This window comes from Polypterus senegalus, chromosome 11, assembly GCF_016835505.1.
Source record: "Polypterus senegalus isolate Bchr_013 chromosome 11, ASM1683550v1, whole genome shotgun sequence".
NCBI classification, from domain to species: Eukaryota; Metazoa; Chordata; class Cladistia; order Polypteriformes; family Polypteridae; genus Polypterus; species Polypterus senegalus.
In genome coordinates, this window is record NC_053164.1 from 125,492,263 (window position 1) to 125,509,821 (window position 17,559).

The following is a 17,559-nucleotide window of genomic DNA, read 5'->3' on the forward strand; positions in this document are numbered from 1 at the left end:
TAGAGGTTCCACTGTATGTATGTATATGTATATATATATATATATATATATATATATATATATATATATATATATATATATATATATATATATATATATATATATATATATATATATATATATATATATATATATGTGTATATATATATATAATCCAATATCTGTCTATCTGTATGTCTGTTCGCTTTTCACAAGAAAGCTACTTAACGGATTTAGATTGGGTTTTTTTATACAATTTGTTTGAACATTCCAGATGATTTTGTGACTTCTCTCATTGCGTTATATACAGTATCATAGTTCACTTGCGGTACCAAATTATTTGCACGAATTTGAGAGTGACACAACAGGCCGAGAGATAGGGCCCTCCTCACTCACGCCTCAGCCTCAGGGAGTTCCTTACCTCCACTTAGCTAGCGAATGAGAGAACTACTTAATGGATTAAAATCAGGTTTTTTTCTATAATTTGCTTGAACATTCCTGGTGATTTTACAACTTTTCTCACTGCGCTAAGAATCATAGTTCGCTTGCAAGAGCCATATACAAATAAATGTGAAATAAATATGACAAGCTGGCACTCTGAATAATATTACCAATCATGAAAAAAGAGATACCCACCTTGCCCAAGCAAGACAACTGTGATTGCCAAAATCGAAGACGTCGGGACGTTGTAAATGCAGGATTTGTAGGACCAGATGGTGCAATTAAGATAAGGGGTGACCCAGGGAGCTTGCTCTAAAGAGAAAAGTGATTAAATTGGCATCTAACAATATAGAAAGTAAACAGATCAAATTATGTAGCATGCATATTAAAAATTACTTATAATACATATAAAATATTACATACAGGTTGAGGCAAAAACACAGTAGTTTTTTTTTCCATGTGTATTATTAATGACTTGCACTCTCAACTAACAGTTATAACAAAAACTTTATAAATGCATGATGTTTAAAATAAGACCCGACACAAAAAACATAGCTTCAAACAATAATATATAATACAAAATATATAAAATAAAGTCTCACCGGTTTGTTATGTGACAGCACACCGACTGCTGGGTCCCAGGGCCTCTTGAGAAGCAGTGACAATGCTTCTGCCCCAGCAGCTCCAGCCTTTACAGAAGAAGAGAGTACCATTCTGTCAATCAGTGTTGGAACCTAAACAGTAAAGAACATGTAGTTATGTGACAGTGGTCCTTAAACAGAATGATGAAACTCACTTGGTTTGAAGCAGACTCAACATTGAGAATCATTTAAGTACAAAATTGAACAGATCTATTTACATAATAATAGACACTAATGAGACAGGCTTTAAAAAAAGATTAAAATATGTCAATGAAAACCAAATTAATACAGTTGGACTTCCATAACTATGGGTCTTGCATCTGTAGATTCAACCATCCATGGAATTCCAAAAGGCAAAAATTTAAGTTTGATTGTCTTCTTGGTACTCCATTAGAAGCTGCCAAAATTGTGGCAGAGGCAGTCAAGGGACCTTACTAAACTGTCCAAATGGTAGTAGTAATGAGCAGTATGTACAAAGCACAGGGACTTAATCGATGCAAATTCCAATTATAAAGGCCTGTTTATACTTGATGAGTCTGTGTCATCACACAGGTTTCGATAGGATGCTTGTGATGTAACTTTAATCAGTGGAAAAATCACGTTGCCAACCACGTGCCTCCAGAATTTATCTGTGTGGCCCTATGCATATCTACTATGAATGTGCTAGATAAGAAAACATGCACTCATTGGAGGAACAGTTATCCACCATTAAAAGCACCGAGCAACAGCTAATTGTCCGCAGCTTCATGGTGAGAAATCACCCAAACCTTGGGCAAAGATGAAAATGCGTACAGGCAGAAATGTAAACACAGCATATGCATGATCAATACATAAAGGCAAAGAAAAAACTTTTGGTGGAAGGCAGAGAGATTCTGTAACCATGTAGTATCATACATTAGACTGTTGAACTATAAGCAGACCAGGGTGCACATCAGCATCTGTAGCTACCTGTGCTAGAGTATAAAGGGGCCTTAAGAGCTACATTCTCCTATGAGAAAAATTACTGAAAAGTGGCATGTCACTTGCCAAAGCAGGCCAGAAGGTCAATAAGAACGAGTTAAGGATTTGCACAACCAGCAAAAATTCGTGAAGGTATTAGTGCTAGAGCTACCATAAGTAATCTAGAGATGATTTAAACTATACAGTAGCATGTTGTATGCAAATGCCATTTTATATAAAGGGGCTTGAGCATATGTGGATTTTGGTATCCACAGGGCATCCAGGAACCAAACAACAACTGTACATTAAAGCCACATGCTTTTGACAAGCTTCCTTTACCTTGCTCTTTAGTGTTTGCAGCACATCCAAGTAAGCAGCCAACATTGGTAAGCTGAGAGACTCTACTAGAGTTGCATGCAGCCACTGGGTGAGTTTAGTGTCCCAATTCATGCTTGCCAGGGAATGCCGCACCTTCCGGGCACACTTGTCCACTGCAATACGGCGAAGAACAGGTTCATTACATGCCTAGGGAATTAATAAAACACATGAAAATATGGTTTTAAACAAGTTGTATAACAAAATCTTGAACAACTTACTGTGAAATTTTGGCATCTTGTATGACATTCTTTTCAATACAAAATTCACAGCACATACTATCATCAGGAATTAATGCCAGAAAAAGTTTATACAAAATGAGGCAATACAAGAGAGTTAACTGCAAGATAATTTCAACTTAATGGAAAAAAATGACATAAAATAAATACATTAATAAAAACAAAAAGACAAAGTAGGCAAAATGTTACTAGTTCATGATTCAGACTTTTACTGATCTTCCATTTCAAAAAACAATGAAGTGTTGAATGCCTGGACATGGACCCAAAATTTCAATGTTTTGTTCTCTGAGCCACTTAGTTATCACTTTTGCCTTATGGCAAGGTGCTCCATCTCACAGTGAGGTGAAGACTTTTGGAGGATGGCCTGGTGTCAAGAAGTGCAGCAAAGAAGCTACACCTTCCAAGAAAATCATCAGGGACAGACTAATATTCTGCAAAAAGTATAGGAACGGACTGGGGCAAAGTATTTTTCTCTGATGAATCCCCTTTCAGACTGTTTGGGGCATCCGGGAAAAAAAAAAAAAATTGTCCTGAGAAGGTAATTAAAACATCCTGAAACCATTCACGTGTGGGCTTGCTTCTCAGCCAAGGGAGTGGGCTCACTCACAACCTTGCCTAAGAACACAGCTATGAATAAAGAATATACAATAATCTATTCACAGTTTGAGATCAACCTATAACCATAACAGTACAGGAGGAAAAATGTATCACATTATTCTGTCTGTTACAATGCAGAGAAATGAAGAACTAGCAGTAAATGAGTGATCACATCTGTGAAGTTTGGTTTCACCAGTGAAAAGAACAAACCTAACCTAATACAATGTTTTCAAAAATATGCAGCACTTTCGTTTAGGTGCTGGAAAAATTACAAGACATCACTGAAGACTTCTTTTGGTTATCACTTTTCCTGCAGTATTTTAAAACATTCTACTGACAAGATTAAATTAAATAACAAATACCGTATTTTTCGGACCATAAGACACACCCAGTTTTTAGAGCAGGAAAACAAGAAAAAAATATCCTGAACCAAATAGTACCGGTATACTAAAATATGTATTAAAATATAGCAATATTATACGGTAATATTTAACAGCGTAAACTCAACAGTGGTGTTAAGAACCATCATCTATTCCATTAACAAATGAGGAAAGACTTAGAAGCTCAAGCACTTTTCTAGTTTTCTGGAAACCCCAAAAACTCATCATCGCTAGTGTCAGAATTTATGAAGTGCAGTTGCTCACAAACATTTATATCACTTTCTTCGCTATCTTCATATATGATATTATCTTCAGTTCCATCTAATACATTGCTAATGCCACATTTTTTGAATGATCGTGCAAAGATTTCCTCCTTCACTGACTGCCATGATGTTTTAACCCATTCACAAACTTGAGTGATAGTGGGCCTCTTCATTCGTCCAGTAGGAGTCAGAACATGATTCCCAGCAGCCATTCATTTGTTCCACTCTTCTCTCATAAGGACTTCAAATGGTTTGTTGATTGAAACGTAGAGAGGTTGCAACTGGCTGGTAAGACCCCTAGGAAATACAGCTAGATGAGTTTTCACCTCTTTAAATCTGTTTTTGTTGTTTCACTAATATGCAATAAAAGCACTAATGAAGCAGATTTTTTTTAGAAGCCCTCCAGGACGTTTGGACCACACTTTTTCAATCCATACTTTCATTCCATTTTCATCCATCCATCCTTTTTCATGAACATGTACAACAACTACTCGTGGAATAACATCTTTTGGAAAGGTTTTCCTTTTGAAAATTAGCATCGGTGGCAATTTGGTATCATCAGCACAGCAGGACAACACAGCAGTGTAATGTGTTTTCTCATGTCCTAAGGTTTTCACGGTTATTGTTTTGGCACCTTTGACATCAACCGACTTATTAGATGGCACATCAAAGGTTAGCGGGACTTCATCCATATTCCCAATCCGGTCCATTGGAAAATCATTTTTTTTCCTAGCATTAATTACAAATTTATGAAAAGACAGAATCTTCAATTCATATTCTTGTGGCATTTTTTTAATGCAATTCTAGTTTTGGTGCACATAGCAAGGCCACTTCTCCTCATAAATCTGTAGCACCATGATGGTGAACCAGTAAAATCCTTAATGCCTTTCTCTACACCAATGCGTTTGGCTTCACAGATGATCATTTTTGTAGAAACTGAGAAGCCCATACTCCAGTGACGTGTGATCCATTCTTTCATGTCCATTTCTAACTGTGGCCATTTTGCAGCATGCCCACACAAAGTGTGCTTGCCAGTAGTTTTATCAAGTTTTTGCAGCTGATCCTCCTGTTTCCTCCACTCTCTTATCATTTTTTCAGATGGAGGTGGCCCAAAATGTCTCTCCGCTGCTCTGTTTCCATGTTTCTTTTGCATATTTTATTACCTCCAGTTTAAACAGAATTTTATATGCTAATCTTTTCGTCTTTGACATTTAGTACCATTACAGAATTAGTGTTTTTCTGAGGAAAACACCAGTAATGAAAGAATTGTCAGTTGTTGTGAGAGACATATGACCATACACATCAGTAATTTGACTCATACCGCTTGGCGATGCACATGGGTTACCGTAAGTCTTAATCCATGCATTGCCAAGTGGTATTAAAATTAAAGGGCACCAACCAGCCCGACAGGCAGGGCTTTGCATGGCAGGAGAGACTGTGTGCGTCTCTCTTGCCTATCAGGGCACTGTGCGGCATCACATAGTCCCGGCTGGCCAATCAAGAGGCCGACTGGACGAACCCGTGCTCTGCCGAATGGAGCAGGTGACAGGGCGGACAGCGGCTCCAAGGATGGGTGAGTAGCGTGATCAGTATCTATGCAGTGCACAACTGAGCTGATGGTTCTTCACTCTCTCTCTCGCTGCGGGATTGTGGGCAATCGTCTCCTATTCTCCGCCTGAGTCGCTGTGCCTCAGTCATATAGTCAACATCCATAAGCGTGTATATTGTTTACTACAGCAGTGTGTGCGTGCTGTGACGCGCGAGTCCCCGTCTTGCACCCCAAAACATGAAGCTGAGTCTCAGTACTTTAGCAGCACCAGCTTTATTCAGCTTGAAACAGGAACAGCGCAGTTATTTATGGGATCTGCCACTCTCCTATACACATACACAGCAGTCAGGCAGGGTCGTGGCCAAGTAGTACTGTGCCCTGCGTATTTATAATGTTCCTTGTATCATCCATCGACGGCAGGCGCTTATAGCATGTCTGCGATCTTTTCGGATTCGCGTTTACGGCAAACTGCTACAGCGCTGGGAGACTGCGATTGCTTTGGGACGCTCTTCCACGTGTCGTCACGTTGGGTAGAATCCCACAAGAGTTTAGAAACTCACTCACACCAGCCATGATTCTTTTCAAATGTAAAGTGCAGGTTAATTTGTTTTATGTATTTTTACTTTATATTTTGTATTTATCATTTTTATATGAATAGTTTTGGGTTGTGGAACGAACCGTCTGAGTTTCCATTACCGGTATTTCTTATGGGAAAATTTACTTTAATATACGAGTGCTTTAGACTGCGAGCACGTTTCCAGAAACGAATTATGCTTGCAAACCGAGGTTTCACTGTATTTTATTTTGTAAGCGCTGCTGGTTAGTGCCCTTTAAAAAAGCACCTAGGCAGGGCTTTTATTTTTATTTTTTTAATATACCACTATGCATTTGTTTTTTGTTTAAAACACATTTTGTTGTAGAAGTACGGTACCTAGAACACTTCTGGTGATAGAGTTGAATCCTCCTGTTTGGACCTGTCCTTGATGATCTGATCCTGTCAGTCAGTCAATCAGTGTCACACACACACACACACACACACACACACACACACACACACACGCATACATACATACACACACACACACACACACACACACACACACAGGGGAGGCGTGAGTTACGCTGATCGTGTGACCTGAATGACTTACTGAACATTGAGACTCCAGGAGGCAGGATTTGCAGTGCTCTCCCAAACACACTTACAACAAGCTGGACATGGAGCAGCACATTAGTACCAGCACAGTAAGAAGCGGGCAGAGGAAGAAAGGGAGATGACTGTCATAGGCTGTCATGGTTTTAATAATCTTTTATTTTCCCAGGTACCGGTACATTAAGTCCTTCCCCCTCCCTCCTTTGCGCCGTCATCGCCATCAATGTCATCTGACTCCTACTGTTGGCGGACGCTATCCTACCTCCTTTCGCGTCATTTGACGCAGGGTGTGTGGCGTGTCAGAGTGGTGGGCGGGCATTGCCTCGGCGCCTGTCCGTACGGCATCGCTGATTGAGCGACTCTGGCTATGTGGGGCAGGGAGGTTTGACATCACCTCCAGCACCTGAACTGTAAATTGTAAGTACCTTAAGCGAACGCAGCAGCGGGTGACAGCGCATGGGACACCACGGGCAAACAAATATCCTTTTACAACAGCCTTGCTGGACAGCATTCAGACCATAAAACACACCCTCATTTTCCCCCCACTTTTGAGGAAAAAAAAGTGCGTCTTATGGTCCAAAAAATACGGTACATGAGGAGGTATTTTGAAATAAACTATTATGAATCTACTAAAGTACAAAGTTCTCTTCTTACAAAGCTACAGTGGAGCCAGGAATAATTTGACAAAATAAACAAAAAACATTTACACATAAAATTTACAAATAAGGAACTGGAAGTTAGAATTAATATTGGGAAGCTTTTACTCAAATGCAAACTAAAGAAACAGTATTTCAGGTATGAAAATTAAAGCATCTTAAACAACCTAAGGTTGATGCATAGAGTGAAACTTCAGGTTCTCTATACTATATATACAAATAGTCCTCAGGTTACGGACATCCGACCTATGACTTACAAATGAGGGCGCAGCTGCGACCCATGCGCCTGAGTAACTGCTGCTCCGTTATCTTCGGCCTGGGGATGCTGCAAACAGTGGCTGGAGGGGGGCGATTTCGCTGCTCGTGCAGTGTAGTGTCCCTTGGCCGGCTCCTGGTGGTAAGAGGTGACCCGTGGTCCATAGTCACCGGGGCCACAACTATCGCTCGTGTGCAGGATGATGGTTCGCTGCCCGCCCACTACGCCGGCGCAGCTACTGCTCCTGACTGGACACAGGCTGGATGGAGCAGAGAGGGGCGTTTCACTGCTCGCCCAGCACACACGGCTGGTAATGTAAGCGGTGACCCAGTTGTAGCTGAACGGGGCGCAGGGTTAGCATTGTAGTGTGCCTCGGATGGCTGCCTGTTGAACTGGGGTTGGGCGATTCACTACCCGCCTTTGACTGCACCGTGTTTGTTCTCAGTGGGCAAACACTGCAGGCAGCATACTGTAGTGGAGGTGACTGATGGGTGGTGGTGGTGGGTGTGTGATGAACCCCCTTCGCCACCCCCAGTCACTCTCAATAGTAAGCCTGCTTGTACTGTTACGCACATAGCAGGAAGTTTTCTGTAGTCAGTACATCAGACGTGTTGACAGGTGCCTTCGTACTGTGATAGCACAGTGCAGAAGAGCTCATCTTAACCTTTTGTCTTCACCTTTCAAGAATGTCTCTGAAACACAAATCTGATGCAAGTGCTGGTGATACAGTAAAGAAGAGAAAAACCATCATCATTGAAAATAAAGTAGAAATAATAAAAAGGTCAGAGAGGGGTGAAACTCCATCATTCATTGGAAGAGCACTTGGTTACAGTTGGTCAACAATAGCATTTATTAAAATAATATATCTGTTCCGACTTAAATTCAGCTTAAGTACAAACCTACAGTCCCTATCTCGTACGTAACCCAGGGACTGCCTGTATTAAAGAGAGACTTTTTTCAAAATGTTGACACTTATTCACTTCAGTGTAAACAATGTACATACCTTGGATGACTATAAATAATAACAGAATTGATCATAATTAGGTTAATTTCAACATGTAATTTATTAACAGTTTTAAGGTTATTTGAATGCCTGGCTCTGATTAAGGAAAGGAGCATCCAAAACATATCAGCCTGATTGAATCTGCTGCACAGTAATGTCTAAGACAACTTTAACTCCAAGGAACTTTTCACATCTTGCCATTAATGTTATTGAACATAATGAAAAACCACTGTGCCTTACACTCAGTGCTGCACAATAATAACTGCCTCCCTGTTACTCTCAACTAGATGGAATAAATTCATCCCTCGGCACATGCAGGAAGGATTAAAAGTAAACCTATAATTTTTATTCAGTTCTTTTTACTTGATTACATGCTACACAAGAACTTAACTTCTTCCTCAGTAGCTGTCAGCACATGACCTGGAACGCACTCATGCACTATGTTATACAGCAGCAGGCAATGTCTTAAAAGGCAATAGTTTTGATAAGTTTGCATAGTAACGCATATCATTTTGTTTATCTTAAGTAACGCAGGTATTTTTACTTATATAAAATTATTGCATTAGGTTACTCATTATTTTAAACCGATATTATTTAAAATTTTCACATTCAGTTTATCTTCGAGCAACATATTTTTCATATTTTAGTCAAACATTTGATAGTCAGCTTCACTGTGAGTACATTAGGTAACTGTAATTTGTTTAACAAAACATTATTGTTACATTAAATTAATCTACTGTTTCAGTCATTTGGTTGCTATTGTTAATAAAGTAATAAACATGATTAAGAAAATGTATAATAAATAAGGAAAAGGTGGAGTCTACTACAGAATAAATTACTACAGTATGTGGGTGTGATGGTCCAGGTCAGCTCCATGCTCCCTGTTGTGTCTGGGAGCCTCTTGAACCTGAACCATCGATAATCATGAATCCAGATGAGCTGGGCAAATGACGACACGCACATGCAGCAAGGAGTAAGTGTAAAAAAATGTCAAGTGCTTTTATTAACATTTTATTATTATTTAATAATAAACCAGACAGTGTTTAAAAAGTTGAGTGCATCCAATTAAATGCAAATAAATAAATAATTCATAAAAATGTGTTCACATGGAGGTTAAAATATTCAAACAAAAAATATTCCATTCCATTATAACAAGGTTAAAAACACAAGTAGGAATCTGTTTTATAAAAAATGCACAAGCCCTTCTTCTAAGGGCATTCTTCTAAAACCAAGGTCTCCTCTGCTTAGCCTGCACGGGATCCTGAAAGCAGAGGAGATGTCCTTCTGACAGGCATAGCCAGGCTTGGGTCCCTACCATTCCACAGATTCCCAGCCAGAGCTGCATCGAGCCTTGCTCCTCCAACTCTCACTGTTACTCCTCAGCCTTGCATGAGAGCGAGAATCAGGTCACTAGTAGGAGTGGCCCTCTTCAACTCCCTCGAGTGTCAGCTGTATGCTCCAATTTAAGGTTCTCTACCTGGCTGCCTGCCTCCATCCCCTCTCATTTTTTTCTTTTATTTCATCAAACCCTCTGCCATGCAGAATCCTCTTATATTGGCTTGATTGGGCACAGGTGTGATTCGTCACTATGAGGTATGAATGAGACACCTCACAGATCCACTCAACTTTGTATGTGCGATCAGCCAAGCACCCCCATCATCCCCAAACTGAAGCATGCTCATGCACACCCAAATCTGACTGGAGACTGCATTTCCTGGGACGCGATTATTTATTTAAAAACCTGCACAACACAATGGACCACTTATCACAGTGGACTACTAAGCATTTTTTCAAAAGCTTCTTCATCTATGTACCACGCTAACAATTTTTGTGCTGAAAATAAAGATTAGAAATTAATTTCCTCACCGACTCGTTTGCTAGACGTGCTAGCCTCTCGGACTGCAGAGCTTTCAGAACTTTGTTGAACAGTTTATTCTGGGCTACAGACCAGCCAGTCCTGTTAAGAAAAAGATAAAATGCAAAAAAATGTAAATACTTACTTTTCTTATTTTTTTTTTTTTTAATCATCCATTGCATTATTCGATCTTCTTTATTCAACTCGTTTAACATAATTGTAATGCATTTCTGTATATGTGCATCTGGATTTTGCTATTACAAATTGTAGGAAAACATTTGGATTGTCTCAATAAAATAAAAAGAATAAAAAGATATTCTTCTAAAAATTATGTTTTGACAAGAAGCATTAAAATAAATATATACATTAAAAGAGAAAAAAATGATAAAAATGCTTTTACATGGTAGATATTAATTTCATTCATTTTATAAACCTGTTTATCTCATGAGTAAAAAATAAATAGGGATGTCAAAAGAACTGAAATTTCACTACCATGTTGATAAAAATTTAACAATACTAGTTTTATGGGTTTTTTTTACAATATGGGTACCATATTGGTAAGAATGACCGCAAGTAGACTTATTACTTTGGAAGTCATAACAATACTTAATAAAAGCATATGTAAAAACTACATATGAAATTTTCAAGAATTTCAGTGTGCAATTGCTGAAATCATGTTTATAATTTAAAAAAAAAAACACAAAACAACAAAAATACCCATTATGGAGTTAGTTCAGAAACAGATTTGTGCATACTTTAGAGAGCACATGGCATCACTGGTTAGATGTGATTTGTAATAGTTTAACTTGCATATAGCAAGATTAATCACTTTTTAATGTCATGTCCTACACTATCACGATAAAGGAAAGGGTCATGCAAATACTGTAGGAATGTGGTATGAGGGAGGAAACTGCATGGCTGCAGTGCTAACAAACTAAAAAGTAAAAAAAAAAAAAATTAAAGGAAAGTACCAAGTAAAACATCTATTTGACTCATCTGTACTGGCGATGAAATGAGTCGGTCTATTTGTTAAAAGTAAACTTCATTGATTAGTTTTTCTCCTCTCGGTCCAGGGATTGAGACAGCCATGGCAGAAACTACATTTTATTGTGTTGATTTAGATATACGTTTTGGATCACTGTCCTGCTGGAAGATCCAACAATGACCCAGTTTTAGTTTCTTAGTAGAGGCAGTCAAAGTTAAATGTAAATTCATGGAATTCATGGTATTTTCATGGAATCCATGATGCTATGTGCCCTAAAAAGATTCAAATGGCCTTTGGAGGAAAAACAGCCTGACAAAAAAAAATCACAGAACCAGTAGTGTTTAGTATACTCCAGGGACTTGTATTTGTGGTTAAATGACAAAGTTATTTTTGGCATGCTATCCAAATAATCTGTTATGTCTGATGGTAGTTTTGGAAACTAGGCCACCCCTAGATGCTACTTTTTTCTGTATTTATCTATCAGTGACCCTTGGGGATTTGCTTACCTCTATTATCATCTAACTACATATTTATATCCCTGTGAAACAAGGGAGTCAAGGATTATTGCTTGAAAGTTCTGTCACACTGTGATCGACTTAAAAAAAGTAAAATATAAGCAGAAAAAAATACTGCAATTTTACTTCGTTCATAAGAATTTTAAAGGGTGCTAATAATTGTGGCAAATGTGGTTTTGTTAAATAATTATTTCTTGATGAGGGAAGTTGAATTTCTCCAATTTCTTTCAGTGCAAGATTAATGTAATTCAACAAAAACTGAATATTTATAACCCTTTTTACTTATCTTTCCCAGAGGTGCAAATAATTGCTTGAAATACCACTATTTTAAATTTTATTATTAGTGTTAAATACTTTATAGTCTATTGTAGAAAAAGGTACAATATTGTCTCCTTGAATAATTTAGGTACTTTTAATTAAAAAGGCGGTGAAAGGAATTTCTGTTTTTGTTGCAGTATCAAATTGGAAACAAGTATTATAAAATTTCATTGGTATTGAATACAAACATTCCGGTGTCATGACATCCCTATTAGCCACAAGCAGACTATGGAATATTAATCATTAACTCTCTTTGTACTCAGAAATCCAAAAAAAGATGCCCTGATTTAAGAGCAACTACAAATGGTACTTGAACTTGTCTGTGTTTTTCGCGATTGACATCATTATTTCTAATTACAAAAAAATGCAATCAATGTATAATATTTAAGTGTTTAATAGAAGAGACAATGTTAGTGCAAAATTGCAACACATTAACCTAAATATAACAATCCACATTGTATAGAATCACTGACAGTTTCATAAAGAGAGTGATAAGAGAACTTGGCTTACTTGTTGAGATGCTCTTCCCAGTCATCTGGAGGAGGAGAAGTATCTGCATCAGCTCGTGCAAACAAAACATGTCTCTCACATTCATTCATGACACTTCGGGCCTTTTGGTTATCATATAGAGGCATTGGTGTTGGTGTCACCGTCTCTACATCAATTGGCATGTCATTTTCTCTGCAAGTATAATATAAATGTATATGGTTTTGAATTTCTTGAATATTATTGGAATCACAAAATCTATTGGCTGATATACCAAGAATTCACAACACTTATCAAATTCAGTCCAATGGAACGTTCAAAGTTATAAATCAGTACAATATATATATGTTTTTATGCTATAGCATAGCTGCAATAAAGAAACTGAGGAAAAAGAGTACACCTCAAAACGTTTATTTGAGTCTTGGTAAAATAATTGGCTTGTTGGTTTGATGCAGTTATTGCATGCAATATATATTCAACTACTGTTTTATACTACTTTATGCTAATCAGGGACAATGGAACCAACTGACTTTTCCTGAAAGTATTCTAAAAACAGTATAAAATATTAATGTGCAAACTACACAAGAATCAGCTGTACTCTATTTTTTCATCTTTACATCAGTTTTGATTTACAAACATTTTAAGGATCCTGAATGTTAAACAGTATAACAATTATTCACAGGAGCTGTTAAATTAAACAAAAAGAAATCAAGTTTCAGAGATGGATTACTTCATGTGAATGAATATGTAAAATCACATTTCTGAAACAAAATGGCCAGAAGGAAACAAAATAAGTATAGCACAAAAGAAAATACATTTTAAAAAAGTATTAATAAAAATGTCCCATTTATCTATACAAAAACAAAGGAAACATTAATACTTTCAACAAGTGTAAAATAAAAAGTTACTTATTTATATTATACAATGCAATACTTATTATGTAGAAATGAACATTGCCATTAGCATTTCAGCTGTTCACCGGAGGCAATTATAATCCTGCACAACCATTTCTAGGTTAACGGACCCAGATTGAACTTCATGGTTTAAAAAAAACACAAAAACAAAAAGTATCCTATGTGGAGTGCAATGCCTGACTGTTACCTGTATGGATTTTGCATATTTTCCTGGTGTTAGCATATGCTTTCCTCTTGGTGCTATGGCTTTTGTCCTACATACCTAAAGATTAAATAGCAATTTCAGACTGAGTGTAGATGTGTAGATCAAGAAATGGACTGGTGCACCATCCAATGTTGTTTCCTGTTTTGCACTAAATGCTGCTGGAACAAACTCTTGTCCCATGACTGTGAATTAGGGTAAATTTGAGAATGTCATGTAGTGAATAATAAGGCTGCACGTCCTCCAAAGAGTAAGACGCAAATACAGAAACGGGAAAAATACTTTCAATGCAACATATATAATAGTAAATTTCTGTATTTTTGATAGAATTTAGGGAACTTCTATATCAAAATGCCATTAAATTGATTTAGTACAAAGCCAATATATTGCTAATGGCTATTAGTTTTTGAAATGACCATTTTAAAATTTATTAGTCACATATGACTGCAAAGCCCCATTTTCAATAGCCGTTCCTTTAGTAACCCAACAGTAAATTTCTTTAGCTTATCCTTAGCTAGTCATGTTTAAATGTTAATTGGTTATTAGAAAAACCTTTGTAATAGCATTAGCATTGCTGAAAACTGTTATCCTGCTCAATCAAGCAAGTAAATTGTCTTTCCGTAGGCTGCAAGGTATTGGGCTTCCTTACTTTAAGTTCTTGGTGTAACAATGGCCAAAATACAAGAGTTTTCTCAAGAAACATGTAATTTTTTAACCTGCAGAATGAAGGTTTTTCCATATGACAGACTGCCCAGAAACTGAAGGTTTCATAAAAAAGTTCCTATTACCATCCTGAAAGAATTGATAAATTGGATCTAACTAGGAGAGAAGAACGGGAAGGCCCAAATGCACAAACGCATAAAAGGCTATGTACATCAGAGTCTGCAATTTGAGAAACAAACACCTTACACGTCCTCAAGTTGTCTTTTTCCTTAAATACACAAAGTCACACAGCACTTTGTAATTAGTTTGTTCTTTCTCTTCTGTATCATTTCATCAGGAGTGGTATCATCGATAAATTTAACAATGGATTTTTTTTTTTTTACAAAATCAATTATGTGAAACACAGTCATTGACATAATGACTAAAAGATCACTGACAAGACCTAGCCCTGTGGGACACTAAGAGGTTTAGGAATGCCTTCCTTCACCATCTACTTTGTGTCAGAAAGAAAATCCAACTGCTAATAACAGCTAATTAAACTTTATTTTAACCAATGTCCTTCAGTCTATCTTGGGAGAGCCAGAGCTGTAGTCAATTACAATGGTGCGGACACACATGTTCAATGATGTTCAGTGGAATGAAAAATTACTACTACTGGTACTAAATATTCTCTCAGCCTTGCAGAATGCTTGAAACTAAAATATGTAGTTTTCAGAAAGCATTCTCAACAAAAAAAATCAACTTTATAAGCTGTCTAAAACAGTTTTTTTTAAAGGTACTGACAGAAACTATTGTATTTCTTTGGCGACAGTTTTCTTGATAGTTGGTGAATAAACATGTCCTGAATGTTTGATAAATTACCTGCAACCAAACCTCAAGACGGCATTAGCAAGTGCAATTTCTCTGAATTGAAGAGTGAGAGGCAGATCTTAATTGTGGGAATGAAATCTTTCCTATTGATCTTCAGTGCCAAGAAGTAACTTAATATTTTAACCAAATACACACCTTTTGCACATTTTGACCAGACAAATTGATAACATGTGGATTATGCAACACGAGTTACATGAGATTTTTTTTCCATAATAATAATAATAAAATAGTACATTTTATTTATATAGCACCTTTCCCATGCTCAAGGCACTTCACCGAGTTTAAGAAAGAACGGCAAGGTAATACAGTATATAGCATTGTACTAAACCAGATAAATAAATAAAGAAGAAGAGTAAGATAGTAAATTCAGAGAGAGAAAAAAGCCTAACAGACAACATAACTGATGGTCTAGCGCGCACACACACATACAGGTTACATGAACAACTTGACATAGAGGTAAACTGAGAGAAGGGTAATAAAGTCAGGTAGAGCTAAAAGCCTTCCTGAAAAGAGGAGTTTTGACTTATTTTTTTAAAAGAATTCATGGAATCAGCTGACCTGATTAATTTCGATAGGTCATTCCAGAGTCTGGGCGCTATACAGCTGAAGGCCCTGCCACCCATGGAGTGTAGATTACTATGGGGTACAACAAGATTGCCAGAATCAGAGGACCTTAGTGAGCGGACAGGTAAGAAGTGACGTAGAAGTGATGTAGTTTGGCGCAAGGTCGTTTAAGACTTTGTAGGTTATTAGTAGAATTTTATATTCGATTCTGTAAGTAAAGGCGGAGCAGGATGGGTGTTATGTAGGGGTGTGCAAAAAAATCTATTCGCAAAAGAATCGCAATTTTATCTCTACCGATTCAAAATCGATTCATACAGGACACAAAATCGATTCATATTTCCCATTTTATAACGACGCGAGTTTAACTATTTTTCCGGATAGGGGTTTATCAATTCTATAGATGGCGCTATGCTAGTTTCTGCTCAGATAGTAATCCTTGGTGTGAGTAAGAAGAAAGTGAGTGCGCGCACGCACAAGCATTCGATGGACAAGCCATGGAAAACGCAGTGGAAAAGAATATTCAACCAGCCCCGTCCTCACTTAATGCAGATGTTTGGGCAAATTTTGGATTCTACAACATCGATGGCAAGAAAGAGATTGATAAAACTCATGTCATATGCAAGCCTTGTAAAGCTAAAACATGGCACGTCATCATCCAGAGGATGCAAACGAAGTTCAGCCAAAAGTAAGAAACATTCCAGGCGACCAACGCACTCTGCATCAGTGTTTCAAACTTCTAAACAACTCTGAATGGGCGAAGAAAATAACTCAATCCATAGCCTGTTTTATTTCCAAAGATCTGCGTCCCTACAGCGTTGTTGAAAATGAAGGCTTTCGGTACATGCTGAAAACAGTTGAGCCTAGATACGCTATACCAAACCGTTGGCTTTTTGCTGAAAAAGCGATACCTCTGTTATACGAAGAGACGAAGAAAAAAGTAGCGGAAGCGGTGAAGAAAGCAACAAGAGTAGCCTTAACATGCGATGCATGGACATCAAGGGCAGTCCAATCGTATGTAACCTTTACCACTCACTATATTACAGACAACTGGGAGCCTGAGTCGCCGAGTTTTACAAACTACAGCAATAAATGAAAGCCACACATATAAAGGACAACATTCAGTCTGTTGCACAGGAATGACAGCTCACAACCACTGACCTGGCAATTGTTACCGATAATGCTGCTAACATGCTAGCTGCTGCACAGCTGGGAAACTTTCAACACGTTAAATGTTTCGCACATACCATCAACCTCGCGGCACAGAGAGCTCTGAAGCTGCCGTCTGTTTCACATCTGTTGGGGAAAATTCAGAGAATTACCGGATTTTTTCATCGCAGTGCCACCGCAAATCATGTCTTTAAACAGAAACTTCAGGAGCTGGCACCGCACAAGTTGACAACAGACGTGGCTACACAATGGAATAGTGCGTTCGACATGATTGACAGATTCCTGTAGCAACAACCAGCCATTTGCGCTGCACTTCTCTCTACTGAGGTAAGAAAATGTGGAGCTGGCATCTGCATACTAGACGAACCGACGTCGCCAATGGAGAAGTTGCTGCAGCCCTCAAGCCATTAAAAGAGGCAACAAACAATGTCTGAAGAAGCCACGCCGACATTTTCTGTGATAGCCCCACTACATGCGCAGCTACTTCACGAAACAAAAGCAGGTTTCTGTGGTGAAACAGCACTTGTCCATGTAATCAAAAAGGCAATTTAC

The 17,559-nt window shown here is 37.9% G+C and overlaps 1 protein-coding gene across 3 annotated transcripts in view; it reads right to left on the minus strand.

Moving 5' to 3' along the window:
* kansl3 (KAT8 regulatory NSL complex subunit 3) overlaps positions 1–17,559 on the minus strand; it is a 147,619-nt gene that overhangs the window by 96,996 nt on the left and 33,064 nt on the right. For all 3 annotated transcript variants that reach the window (XM_039769603.1, XM_039769602.1, XM_039769604.1), the window contains exons 3-7: positions 12,652–12,822; positions 10,335–10,425; positions 2,340–2,525; positions 1,023–1,154; positions 616–732 (exon numbers count right to left, since the gene is read on the minus strand). In XM_039769603.1, coding sequence (XP_039625537.1) covers positions 616–732; positions 1,023–1,154; positions 2,340–2,525; positions 10,335–10,425; positions 12,652–12,822 — 697 coding nt within the window. The remainder of the gene's footprint in view (positions 1–615; positions 733–1,022; positions 1,155–2,339; positions 2,526–10,334; positions 10,426–12,651; positions 12,823–17,559) is intronic.